We start from the raw sequence: 14,149 nt of genomic DNA, 5'->3' as shown, positions 1-14,149 counted from the left end.
AAAGATTTTATTTATTTATTTGACAGAGATAGAGACAGCCAGCGAGAGAGGGAACACAAGCAGGGGGAGTGGGAGAGGAAGAAGCAGGCTCATAGCGGAGGAGCCTGATGTGGGGCTCGATCCCATAACGCCGGGATCACGCCCTGAGCCGAAGGCAGACGCTTAACCGCTGTGCCACCCAGGCGCCCCCAAAAATATTTTTGAGTAGTCAATAGAGAACAAGTATTATACATTTTGTGGAAGGGAAAGGAGAGATGAAAGAAAAAAATCACAAGTGGACTTAAGCTGGCATAAACTTATTTATATTGTAGTGCTGCAGGCATGAGTTAGTGAAGCGTCTGACTGGAGAAATTCAACACAATCTTCACGCCAGAGACTGTTGACCACTGTAGCTTCCTGTTTTCCCTTACTCTTTAGCAAGGGAAGCTCATTTTTACCTAGGCACACTGTCCCCCAGCTAAAAGTAAACATTTCCCATAGTTCTTTATGGCCATGTGTGACTAAATTCTGGCTAAATGAGCTATACAGAGAGCTAGATATGCTTGTGGAACCTCTGGGAAGCTTTGTTAGAGGACAACCTTCTCTTCTTTCTAGTTCCTATAACTGAATATAATGGCTGAAACTCCGGCAGCCATCCTGGACCATGAGTTGAGCTTGACAATGGAAGCCACATGAGGGAGGACTCAAAAGCCTGGGTTACTGCCATCTTAGATTTGCTCTGTCCACCTGCAGACTTCCTTTATCTAAGAAAAACATGTCCATTTTATTTAAGCTACCGTTATTTTGGGCTTTATAAAATTATGTGGCTAAATCTAATCTTGACTAATAAAATAGTCCACATTTTCCTATTTCAACAGAATCCTTTTTTATCAGCACATAAGTCAATGAGTGCTTTCAATCTGAAATTGTAAGTTGTAACTTACCACTAAGAGCCTTACTTCAGAGCACCTTCTTGCAAGCTGCCGAATCAGTGAATGAGCCTCAGGTAACAAAGGTTTTTCAAGACAAGCCAATAAAGCATAAAGCCACCTTCCCTAAAAAGGATTTTAAAAAGTAGTAAGTAGCAAATACTGTACTGTAAGTTTATTTTTTAAAATGTCCAAAGTTGTGTCTGGTTATTTGCTATGAATAAATTAATGTAACAATAAATGTATTATGTTTGGATATAGACAACAAGGGATCATCTAGACAGCCAGCTGGTATCTTTTGTATCTTCTTACTATAAACACAGAACACTGGACACTTCAAAATACTCTTATTTCCAANCCCCCTCTTTTTTCTTTTTTTTTTTTTTTTTTTTTTTTTTTTTTTAAGATTTTATTTATTTATTTGACAGAGAGACAGAGACAGCCAGAGAGAGAGGGAACACAAGCGGGGGAGTGGGAGAGGAAGAAGCAGTCTCCCAGTGGAGGAGCCTGATGCGGGGCTCGATCCCATAATGCCAGGATCACGCCCTGAGCTGAAGGCAGACGCTTAACGACTGAGCCACCCAGGCGCCCCCAGAGATTCTTAATATAACTGAAGTCCTAATTTATAGTAGAAAACTATATTAAGATGTGCATAAATCCTTGCAAAAATTAAGACATTTTTTTTCCTTCGCCCTTTACAGATAGATAAACAAATACTTTTAAAACTTTATAACTTTGCCCCGTGTCTATACAGAGGAACTATACTCTAGATGAAATAATGTTTTGAGGGGCACCTGGCTGGCTCGGTCGGTAGAGCATGCGACTCTTGATCTCGAGATTCTGAGTTCAAGCCCCATGCTAGGTGTAGACATTACTCAAAAAAAAATAAATCTTAAGAAATTATAAAAAAAAGTTTTGATACTTCTGTAAGTATCATGGCAAACTAAATCTATCCCCATCCTTTTTTTTTTTTTTTTTTTAAGTAGGCTCTATGCCCAGCATGGAGCCCAATGTAGGGCTTGAACTCACGACCCTGAGATCAAGACCTGAGCTGAGATCAAGAGTCAGACACTTAACCGACTGAGTCACCCAGGCACTCCTATCCCTATCAGTTTTTAAAACGGATTTTTTTTCAATTACAAAAGGAAGAAATACTCAATGCAGAAAAACTGAAGAATACAAAACGCACAGAGTAAAAAACACACCTGCAATCCCACCATCCAGGTAAAATTTCTGCTAATTTAAAAAATGCTAATTTTTATCTTTTTCATATTTATATGTACAACTTTTAAAAAATAAAGTTCCACTATTGTAGTAACATTAATAATGTGGTAATAACATTTTGTAGCCATCTTTTTTACTTGCAATACACAATAAATATCTCCCATGTTGTTAAATGGGATTAATGAGGGAATGCTATTAATCTCAACATAGCACTTAGATAAATATTCTTTAATCAAGCACTTATCATACTTTCCTGTCACTGCTGGTTTATTCTTTCTTTCCCCAAACTCTGTGAAAGTATAATGATAGATATTATACCCCCAGGACCCAGTCTAGAATTGGAACACAACAGGAGCTTAAATTAAAATATTTGTGGAATGAATGTTCCATTCTGGATGCACCATAATTTACTTAACCAGTTTCCTACTTTTGAGCACTTAGGTTTAATTTGTTGCTGTTACATAAGAAACAGTGTGATGAATATCCTTGAACATAAGTTTCAGAGCATCTCTGATTGATTTTTTAGGCTTAGGAATAAAATGATAGCATGTTTATAAATATTTCTGAGATATAATCAATAAATTGTACCCCAGAAGTTATATCAAATTATATTTCCACCAGCAGTGTATATGACTGAGTTTATTCTGAGCAATACATCACTTTGGAGAAATCTAAAGAATATTAAACAATGTTTACACAGCAAGTCATGCAACAAACTAAGTTAGCTCCTCAAGCTACCCCAAATCAGTAAGACTTTTTCTAAACAGAAGATTCACATCCACGTTTCTTTTATAAATAGTAAGTGGAATTCTCTTTTACATCATAAAAGCAATTAAACATTAAACTTGGCTCAAATGCTCAGGGCGACGTTTACAGTATATAACTGGCATTCAGGTTTCAAATGGTGCTTAAACCTCTACTGATTGTCTAAGATGTATTCATACTGAGAGGTGCCTTTTCTCAAAGCCAGTGAGCACTCTGTGGCAATACTAAAATGTAAAAACAGAACCCAAAACAAAATAGCTGAAGCTATTGCTTAATACCTTCACATCTGGATTAAAAACAAGGCTGTATTTATTTCTCAAGAAAAAATCACAAGTAAAGACATTTAAAAAAAGAGATCCATTTTCCTTTTGCTAGTTTACGATAAGCAAACTTCATGATACAGGTTTTTATACACTGATATTCTCAATAGTAGAGTTCTGACAGTACGGTTAATTGGATAGAGAAACTGAACACTGTTGATTTAAGAGACAGACTGACTCAAGGTTAGAATCAAAGGATTAATTAGGTTAAAATTTAGTAAATCAGTTGTCAGTTCCTCTGGCAAATATAGGTACTTTTTGGTAGTATGCTCTCACTAATAAACAGGAAAAGTCAAACTTATCACCCTCTTTAGAAGTTAAAAAAAAAATCCAAAAAAATCTTAACAACAAAAAGTTTAAAAAATAAAGTTTAAATGAAGAGAAGGAAAACAGGTCCGGTAACACTGCTAATAGGTCACTATCAGAGAGAAAGAATAGATATAGAATTTAAAGTTCAGGGGCGCCTGGGTGGCGCAGTCGTTAAGCGTCTGCCTTCAGCTCAGGGCGTGATCCCGGCGTTATGGGATCGAGCCCCACATCAGGCTCCTCCGCTATGAGCCTGCTTCTTCCTCTCCCACTCCCCTTGCTTGTGTTCCCTCTGTCGCTGGCTGCCTCTATCTCTGTCAAATAAATAAAATAAAATCTTAAAAAAAAAAAAGAAAGAATTTAAAGTTCAATATCCAGATGCCAATGAACAAGTAATATGAATATGAACAAAGTTATCTATTGAAGGTTTACCTAATATACCAATGATGGGAAAAATAAGTCAGTTTCACTGACTTTCAAGAAAATACAAATTACATTTACTTTGAAGTACTACTCTAATTTCACTAAATTTGAAAGCACACAACTTATGTGAGATTGAACAATATGGAATTACTGATGATCAAATGTTTTTTAACCTACAAAATTGGCAAATGCACATGGTTCAACTGAAAGTGGAGCTGCAGGGAAAAATAAGACTCCTTTGCCAATGGCATTATTAACTGGTTCATTCCTTTTGGAAAGCCATGTAGCAGAATATAACAAAAGCTTATAAAATCTTGATCCAGTAATTCTACTCTAGCAATATCCTGAGAAAATAATTAAAATGAAATTAGTAAAAATGTTTATAATTTAGTAATGATTGTAAAATAGAAGAACCCAGATGGTCAATAATGAGAGAATCAAAGTAAACTATGAGACATTAAGACAATGGAAATTATGTGAATTACATTATCATATAGAAATATATATATATGAAATGTGAGCTAGAAAACCCAGAATAATATATTAATTATACTATGTAAAAGACATGTTTGACCACTGAATCAGAAACAATGATTTTATCTATCTATTTTTATTTATTTATTTTTAAAGTAGGCTCCATGCTGGGCATGGAGCTCAATGTGGAGCTTGAACTCACAACCCTGAAATTATGACCTGAGCTGAGCTCAAGAGCTGGATGCTTAACCTTGGTCTTGAAATCAAATTCACAAAAGAATATCAAATACCAACACTAATAGCAAGTACTGTGTGCCAGGCATTACTCTAAGGACTTTGTATTTAACTTCTTGAATCCTCTAATAACCTACGAGTTGTTATTTGCATTTTACAGACAAGGAAACTAGAGCAGATAAGGATTCAGTACTTGATTAAGGTGATACATATCCTAACTGGCGGAACGGAGATTCACACCCCAGCAATCTAGCTATACTCTTAACAACCATGCTGCACTGCCCCTCTACTTTAGTTTTATATTTACAGCTCATTTTTCACCTTCAAAAATGGGTTTGGTGGGCATTATACAAATGAATTATCTGCCTAATCCCCTGGTAAGAAATGTTATTATCCCTTGAAATTAGATTTAGTTTTTAGAAACACAGATTTTTTACAGTTAAGGATATTTGGAAAAGAGTACCTGAGGCTCCAAAGCTCCCTGTCAAAGCATAAGATATAATCTTTGCCCTCCAGAAACTCATGGTCTGCTGGGAGAAACAGATAAACCAACAGTGCAATAAAATGTCTAAGTTTTTAAGCCTGCCATCCAGCCAAGTGGCTTAGATAAGTCTCTTACATAAGTATAATGATCATATTCTTTATCACTAGATTTTCATTTTTTGTTTTTGTACTTTCTTCTTTTTTTTTTTTTTAAAGATTTTATTTATTTATGTGACAGAGAGACAGCCAGCGAGAGAGGAAACACAGCAGGGGAGTGGGAGAGGAAGAAGCAGGCTCACAGCGGAGGAGCCCGATGTGGGACTAGATCCCGGAACGCCGGGATCACGCCCTGAGCCGGAGGCAGACGCTTAACGACTGCGCTACCCAGGCACCCCTGTATTTTATTCTTTTAAATCTCTACTATATAACATGTACATTTAAAGGGAAAAAAATAATGTTTAAAGTCACTGTTTCTGAGGCACCTGGATGGCTCAGTAGGGTGAGCGTCTGACTCTTGATTTCAGCTCAGGCCTTGACTGATCTCAGGGTCTTGAGTTCAAGCCCCATGTAGGGCTCCAAGCTGGGCATGAAGCCTCCTTAAAAAACAAACAAACAAAAACAACACACACACACAAACACACAAGAAAAGAAAATGCATTTCAAATTTCTTTAAGCCAGCGCTACTCAAAATTGATGTCCAGACTGGATGTCAGTCGGTGACCTATTTGTTATTGGACTGCAGTGAGATAAGGTTCTTCTCCCAGGATACAAATCAACTCTTTAGTTGACTTTTTCCAAGGCAAATCTTTCTCACTGAAAGAAATAGTATGTTGATTTGCACTCTTAAGTTATGTCACTGCAAACAAGCAAAGTTTGCATTGTACACAGTTATACATACAGGTATAATACACACATATTCATATCTCATATATAAAATAAGTATATATAATTTTGTCAGAATTATGAAAATAAAAAGATGCAATACTACCAATTCTGGAGTAAAATCTCTTTCTCCAAACCAATTACTCAGATACTCCAAGACACTAGTTACTGTTGCCTAAAAAAGGGAGAAAGGGGAGGTGGAAGAAATGTATCAGTAATAAAACAAAGACAAATTCAACATGGGTTGAAATGTATATAATTGAATAGTTTAGCAACATGATTTAGCATGAGCTCTGGAATTAGATCAAACTGGGATTAAATGCCATGTTGCCAGTAGAACTTGCTGAAAAACCACTTACAAGTCCCTTAACTTTCAGTTTTGCTTCCTAATCTATAACAAGTGGACATTAATAATAATTCTTCATATAGGATAGTATTGGGAATTAAATAACAACTATTAAAAGAGGTTAGGACAGGGCTTTACATACTGTAAGTATTCAATAAATGTGTTCATATACACTCATACACACTGGAAACAAAAAAAATACATACATTCTTATTATTAGACGGATTTTACCTGATTCATTCTGCTAACAATACTAAGCAAGGGAGGAAAACCAATCTGAAAGAAAAATAAGACTGAAATTTACTAAATGGTATTATAAAGGGTGCTTCATTGTTTTCAAACTAGTGAATTTTTTACCACACTTTTTAAAAACAAAGAATGAGTAACAGGAAATTCCTTCACTACCCATTATAATAAAACATTCCACCAACTATTATGTTGGTAATGCCTCAAAAAATGTTTTGCAATTTGAATATATAAATTTAAAAATAATGACTTTAGTAATTAAAATATGAAATTTCTTAAACTGTTACTATGATACTATTGATACTATATTAACATGCTGCACACACTTTTTCAAAATCTTCAGCTAAAGTTAACATTTTCAGGAATTAAGGGTACTCAGAGTAATTTTTTTCAAACCTAATCTGATTCAATTAAAAAAGTATTTTGAAGTTGAATGCTGGGAGCCCTCATTATAAAAATAGCATTGACTTTAGAGAAAGTTAAGAGGATACACATTAACTCGGCCTTCCTAAATGGTTCTTCCACATGGTGTATTTTACTTGTATATATTTTGTAATAACAAGCTAAATAAGTTTTAATTTTTGTCAAATTTTACATTTTAAAATGTAACATCCATTAGGGGTATTATCCAAAAGAACAGATTGTGTAAGAAACAGGGCCAAATTAGTTCACTTACATATCTGAATCTATTTACACTCTACCACCATGTGTAACAGTGCCTATTTTCCCAGCCCTTGTTAACACAGCCTATCATATTGCCTTTGCTAATGGCAGCTCAGTGGAGTTATGAGTTATATTTCTATTACGAGTGAATATGGCATCTTCTCGTATAACAGCAATTCACATTTTCTTTCTGTGAATTATTTATATCCTTTGCCTTTTCTGTTTTAATTGGGTTCTTGGTCTTTTAGTGATTTTTGGAGTTTTTGTTTGTTTGTTTTTAAAGTAGGCTCCATGCCCAGTGTGGAGCCCAATGTGGGGCCTGAACTCATGACCTCGAGATCAAGACTTGAGCTGAAATCAAGAGTCGATGCTCAACCTACTGAGCCACCTAGGCGCCCAATTTTTAGAGCTTGTACATTTTTTGGTTCAATTCCTTTTAAATGGGAAAAACACACACACTGTGGGGACAAGAAGCAGTTGGCCGCATAATTTATGATTAGAATAAAGCCATGGGAAATTTAAGTATACCTTCAACACCTCATCTCCAGAATATGAAATCTACTAAGCATTTTTAAGCACCTAATTGTGTCATGTTTCCCTTTGTTTCCCTGACTACTCAAAACTCAAAACCCATGTTTAATCATTAAAAAAACAAAAAACAAAAAAAACCCCTGAATCCTATCTAACTCACGAAGTTATCACATAGCTAAAACCTAAGAGATATGAAACCCACCTAAAAAAAGTCACAGTACATTGTTTCAGAAACTGGGCTGCACATTTTCAAGTTAAAGAGCCAATTAACTAGCTCATAGGTTGGCAAACATTTTCTGTAAAGAGCCAGACAGTAACTATTTTAGGCTTTGCAGGCCACACACTGTCTCAGTAACTTAGTATTACAAAAAAACACTCAGCTCATGGGCTGTACAAAAACAGGCTAAAGACTAGATTTGGCCTAGGCTGTAGTTTATAAATTGAATCTGTGTTCAATCATGCACCAAAAGTAGAACCCTTTGTGTTTATCCACAGATCACCTACTTGCACATAATCGATTCCAGGACCTTCATTTGTAGCTGGTCCAACAGCCCCTTCAGCACATAACCTTTCACCCAGACAAAATTTTTTCCAGCCTTCTTCATCTTCAGATTTTGGCTAAAATGAAAGNAAAAAAAAAAAAATTTTTTTTTTTTTTTTTTTTTTTTTAACTGAATAGTAAAAAAGAAGTCAAGTCCTCTATAGTCCTCTCACTTCAACAGAAAGATATGGTGCCTGTTACAGGCTGAATTTTGTCCCCCCAAAATTCGTATGTTGAAGCCATACCCTCCAGTATCTTAGAATGTGACTGTATTTGGACAAGCCCTTTATAATGGATTATATTAAAATCAGGCTTTTAGGGTGGGCTTTCATCCAATCTGACCGATATCCTTATAAAAAGAGGAAATTTAGGGGCACCTAGATGGTCCAGTTAGTTAAGCATCCAACTCTTGGTTTATGTTCCAGTGGTGATCTCAGGCCTCACGTTAGGCTCCACGCTCAGTGTGGAGTCAGCTTCAGAGTCTTTCCCCTTCTCCCTTTGCCCCTCCCCACACCCTCCCCCACAGGTGTACACTCTCTCTCTAAAATAAATACATCTTAAAAAAAAAAAAGGAAATGCAGAGGTAACAAGAGGCACTAGAGATGCCTGTGCACATAGGAAAGACCATGTGAGGGCACAGCCAGATGGCCACCTGCAAGCTAAAGAGGCCTCAAGAGGAACCAAACCTGTGAATACCTTGACCTTAGACTAGCCTAGACAACTATGAGAAAATAAATTACTGTTTGCTATAACACCCAGTCTGCAGTATTTTGTTATGGCAGCCCTAGCAAATTAATACAGTGCTCAAGTGTTACACATTATGCGTTTAGTTTGGATCACGCTTTAATGGACACTGACAAACAAGGGTTTGTTCAAGAGGGTGATAAAGATGGAAACTGGTATGGGAAAAAAATGCACTGAAAGCACTTACAAGAACGAAGGATGTTTATACCAGGGAAGGAGACAGAATTTTATGCTTCACATGCTTGGAAGGGCAGTCCAATCAAAGAAAGAATAGATTTATTTTACACTACCAAATGCAAGAACAGTGGGGAGAAGCATTAACAAAACAATTTTTATTTGTACACAACACCTTGCACATTACTTTCCACAGGTGTAGTTTTTCCCCTGAGGATAAATAGCTTTCATTAGATTCTCAGGACAAACATGAGACCCCTGAAAGGTTAAAACCTATTGTACTAGAACACTGTATCTGCCCTTTCCCTTTATTCCATTAGGTCAGAGACTATTTCTATTTCAGGTAACACTGAATACCCTGATTATTAAAGATAGCAGGTGCTTAATAAATGAATACATCAATAAATAAATGTTTATATTTACCTAGTTGCTTTAAATGTCAGATCATTTTATTTACATAACATTTACTTTTGCCATGATGAACATGCTATTGCTATTAATATTTCACTGTTTTCATGGATCATAATTTATTCAATTACGTTCAGTCATTTACATTTTTGACAAAATTCTATTGTCATAATGTTACTGATGCAGCTTCTTTTTGAATTAGTAAGCATGTACCCAAAAGTCCCTACACTGAGCAAGAAGAAAATGTATCTATCCACCTACCCTCTCTACTACTACTACCCCCTTCTCCCAGGAGGCCTCATAGCACAGGGAAAAGCTTTAGAGCCCAACTTTGGTTTAAATCTCAGCTATACCTTTTATGAGTTAAATGATTTTGGGCAAGTGATGTGAGCTCGTTTCACAGTTTTCCTAGAGCAGAGCTTTCAATTGGTATGGAGAAGCAAGTAGAATCCATATACTGAATTTCTCAGCTTTCAGCTTGTAGTCCAGCCTCCTCCATTTATCCCAAGGTGTTACTTCGTAAAAGATATTAGGAAACACTGCCTAGAGGAAGCTTCTAAAGTCTGAAGTCTATGAACTACTTGAAACTGGGAGCAAAACTGTGTGCTTTGGTGCACACAATTTTTTTCCTCTGAAGATAAACAAATAGCTTTTGTGTGATTCTCTGGAAGAATCTGAGACCCCCTAAAAACTTAAAAGTCTTGTTCTGGAACAATGTATCCATCTCTTCTCCAATTCCCTTTTTTATTCAGTAGTCCAGATACAACACATCTCCTGAGGTTGAAAATTAGATTATCTAAACTGATAAAGCACAGAAAATACTACTTTCTAATATGCACAACAGGCTTTACTAAAATGTCACTGGTATTGGCATCATTACTTCACCAGGAAAATCCAATAAACCCTTATTCAATCTTTTTGTAAATACTGAAAATGCATTTATTTTCTAAAAAAGCAATGTGTAGAAGAACCCTTAACAATTTGTAGAGGCTGAGCAATTACCTATTCAGAGTCTCTCAGGATGCTATGGATTAAAACTTATAAAAATAACCACCTGCATTACTGTTTCTATACTTTTAAGGCTACTAATGTAACAGAATTGTTTCTATTAATGGGCAATGAAAAAGAACAAAAATAATATAAACTAAGTAAGTGAATCTTTAAAGACTAGCATTAAATATGGACTATTTCAAATTGGTACGCACTGTACAATTTAAACAAAGAAACTTACATACCATGGTCACGTTACTGTCTAACTGTTGTGATTTCCAGTGATTTCTATGTCTGATCACACTCTAAAGGAAGAAAAGTTAGGCAAGTGATCTTCGGAGAATGAATAACTGAAAAGAAATCAATTGCGCAACATCCTAACAATCCTGAAACTTGGAAGACATGTTTCAAACTGTATTATGTCTAATGATTATAATCTGGTAATTGATTAATAAATATTTTAACTTTATCCTTCAGAGTAATGAATCCTGGGTCTCCTGGGTAGCTCAGTCAGTTAAGCAACTGACTCTTGGTTTTGGCTCAGGTAATAATCTCCTGGGTCGTAGGATCGAGCCCTCCTAGGCCTCCACGCTCATTGCTCATCGAGGAGTCTGCCTAAAGATTCTCTCCCTCTGCTCCTCCCCCCCACTCAAATGCCTGCCTGCATGCGTGTACATGCTCTCAAATAAATCTAAAAAAAAAGAAGAATGAATCTTATTATTCCAACTACAGTCTAGGAATAGAAATAAATCTTGAGGGAGGAAGGTAGGAAGGGGTCTAATTTTTATTTAAAATTCAATTAGCCAACATATATTACATCATTAGTTTCCAATGTGGAGTTCAATAATTCATCAGTTGCATATAACACCCAGTGCTCATCACATCACATGCCCTCTTTAAAGCCCATCACCCGATTACCCCATCCCCCACCCACCGCCCCTCCAGCAACCCTCAGTTTGTTTCCTATAGTTAAGAGTCTCTCATGGTTTGTCTCCCTCTCTGATGACTTCCCATTCAGTTTTCCCTGCCTTCCCCTACAGTCCTCTACGCTGTTTATTACATTCCACATATGAGTGAAACCATATAATAACTGTCTTTCTCTGGTGGAAGGGGTTTAATTTGATTAAATAATTAAAGTACACTTACTTGTCGAACAGATGAAAACTGTGCCACTTGTTGTTGTTGCCACTGAAGTGTGGGAGAATATCCTTCAGGAGCAGGCTGGCATCCTGAAAGCTACAGATTAGTTCATAAATATTAGAATCAGTGTTAGTGTTATAACTAGAATCTCACGCCTCTGCAAAGTAAAAGCAGAATCAAGATGAAGAGTAATAAAGTAAATGATTAAGCTTATATAAGAAAGATGCCATACTTCTTGCAGATTCGAAAAAGCAGGTCTTTCACTTTATTATTTATGTCCAAGTTTAAACGTTAGGAAAAGATCCTTGTAGAGTCACTTCAATAAGAGCAACCTGGAATGGTTCATAGTTGGAGTTTCTAAACTAAGAAATCTAAATTATATGAGCCCTGAAAATATAATTAGTCCTACCTTTCTAAAATAAAAAAACAAAGAGATATAGCCAAAATAAAGAATTTTGGTATGGGCAGAATGTACTCAAATAATCTAAGACACTTGACTTTACAAAGGCAACTTTAGCTTCCTAAGACAGCACAACAGTTCAAAATTGATGATAGACTGCCTTGAAATAAAAGTGTACTTTTCAAAAGCTAGGTATATAAGACATTCTCATCCATCAACTAAAAATTTATGAAAAGAAATTATATGAAACATTATAGTATCTGAGTTANCTAAAAATTTATGAAAAGAAATTATATGAAACATTATAGTATCTGAGTTAAAATATCCTGATAATAAACATGAGATAAGGAAATTACTTGGAACATAAAAGGAAAAGGACCTATCACAATTTAAAAACTGCTGCTCTCCTTTGACCTTAGGTTAAATAGCACGACCTCAGAGAGACCTTCTGCGACAACTCTACCTTGTTATTTACTGGTCATTATACAAGCTAATTTTCTTATCAACAGTCACAATAAATAGTTTGTTTGCTGGTTTACTCTTTGTTTTCCAAAGGAGAATGTAAACTCTACTAGGGTGGGGATTTTTGTGTCTCATTCTCTGTTGTATTCCCAGTGCCTAGCACAACCTAGTCGCTTAATAAAAAATACACTGGATAAATAAATGAACAAAAATGTTCAAGATGTGCAAGTAAATAGAAAAATGTAACATACCTGAGTATTTCTTCTTAAAAACAAAACTTAGTCAAATTCAGAACATGCAAACTACAGTAAATAACATTAAACACCAGTCCAAGAATAATTATGAAGACAAGTGGAAAAAGGTTCCCTAAAAATAAATGATAACGTAAGTAACCTATTTAAAGAGTCCTTTAGGACTGCCCTAAAGTATGATGAGTCTCCACGAATGCCAGGGTTACTGACAACCTCAGTTTTTTGACTGACAACCTCATTTACAAGAGTAAATGCCAACTGTCCTTTTGGGGAAAAAGTACAACCTAATGTCTAATACCACAGGGGGTAGTCAAATCTTACATATATCATAAAGATACTGTGGGATACCATAGGAAAAGCACTGATCTTTCCATTTGGGCGGGGAAAGGGGAAAGGGGTGAATCCCCTGCTGGGTAATAAAACTCACAGAAACATTCACACTTTGCTTCCTTTTCAACTTCTTTGGGTCAATTTGAGCTACCACAACATCCGGACATTGAGCTGCTTCGATCCTACAAATAAGTAATAAATGCAAGAAACGTGATTACGGCTGTGCTTTGTTCATGTGTAGTAAAACGAGCGGTACATTTCTACTGTTCTTTACGAAATCAGAAAAAAAGTTCAGAATTGCAATTNTTTTTTTTTTTTAAAGCACGGCCTTTAGCTTGCAAGCAATTGATCAAAAAACCAGAATGTAACTCTTGCATTTGAAGATAAAGTGAGGACAAGTTCTTGGGTTAAGAACTAAAGAAATGTGTGCTTATGAACAGTAACTGAACAATTGGGAGACTCATAAACACACTGCTTGGCGGCAGTCAAACTAAAAGGTTATTAGGTTAAAAATGTTACTGATTTTGTAATAACTTTGGTGACAGATGGTAACTATACTTATGGAGGTGAGCATTTAAAAATTTTTTTTTTTTACTGATTTTGGAAGAAACAAACTCGAAGAGAAATGTGGAGGCTCTTGTCCCCAAGCATTTTGGTAATAATCAAGAAAAAATTGGAAAATGTAAGTGATGATTTCACTTCTGGATTTTTTCCCCCAATTTTTGGGGGTTTTTTTGGGGGGGTAAACTAACTTGTTAGCAATTTCTACTCGTTTTTTGGATAAAAGAACAAGTAATTACCTAGGAGACCAACCACCAAAGGAACAATGCTTAACACTGGATTTCATGTATAAGTACGTGGCAGAACTACACATGGATGAAGGAAGAAAGGAGAACAGCAGAAT

At 35.9% G+C, this 14,149-nt stretch overlaps 1 protein-coding gene across 1 annotated transcript in view; it reads right to left on the bottom strand.

Moving 5' to 3' along the window:
* Positions 1–13,456, bottom strand: part of GEMIN2 (gem nuclear organelle associated protein 2) — a gene marked incomplete at its 5' end in the record, with an annotated part of 22,735 nt that extends 9,279 nt beyond the window's left edge. Inside the window, 7 exons of the mRNA XM_034648679.1 lie at positions 924–1,034; positions 6,126–6,194; positions 6,597–6,641; positions 8,310–8,423; positions 10,908–10,967; positions 11,809–11,898; positions 13,343–13,456. Coding sequence (XP_034504570.1) covers positions 924–1,034; positions 6,126–6,194; positions 6,597–6,641; positions 8,310–8,423; positions 10,908–10,967; positions 11,809–11,898; positions 13,343–13,456 — 603 coding nt within the window. The remainder of the gene's footprint in view (positions 1–923; positions 1,035–6,125; positions 6,195–6,596; positions 6,642–8,309; positions 8,424–10,907; positions 10,968–11,808; positions 11,899–13,342) is intronic.
* Between the last annotated feature and the right edge of the window lie 693 nt (positions 13,457–14,149).

This window comes from Ailuropoda melanoleuca, chromosome 20, assembly GCF_002007445.2.
Source record: "Ailuropoda melanoleuca isolate Jingjing chromosome 20, ASM200744v2, whole genome shotgun sequence".
Lineage (NCBI taxonomy): Eukaryota > Metazoa > Chordata > Mammalia > Carnivora > Ursidae > Ailuropoda > Ailuropoda melanoleuca.
This window is presented reverse-complemented; position numbering and strand designations above follow the sequence as displayed.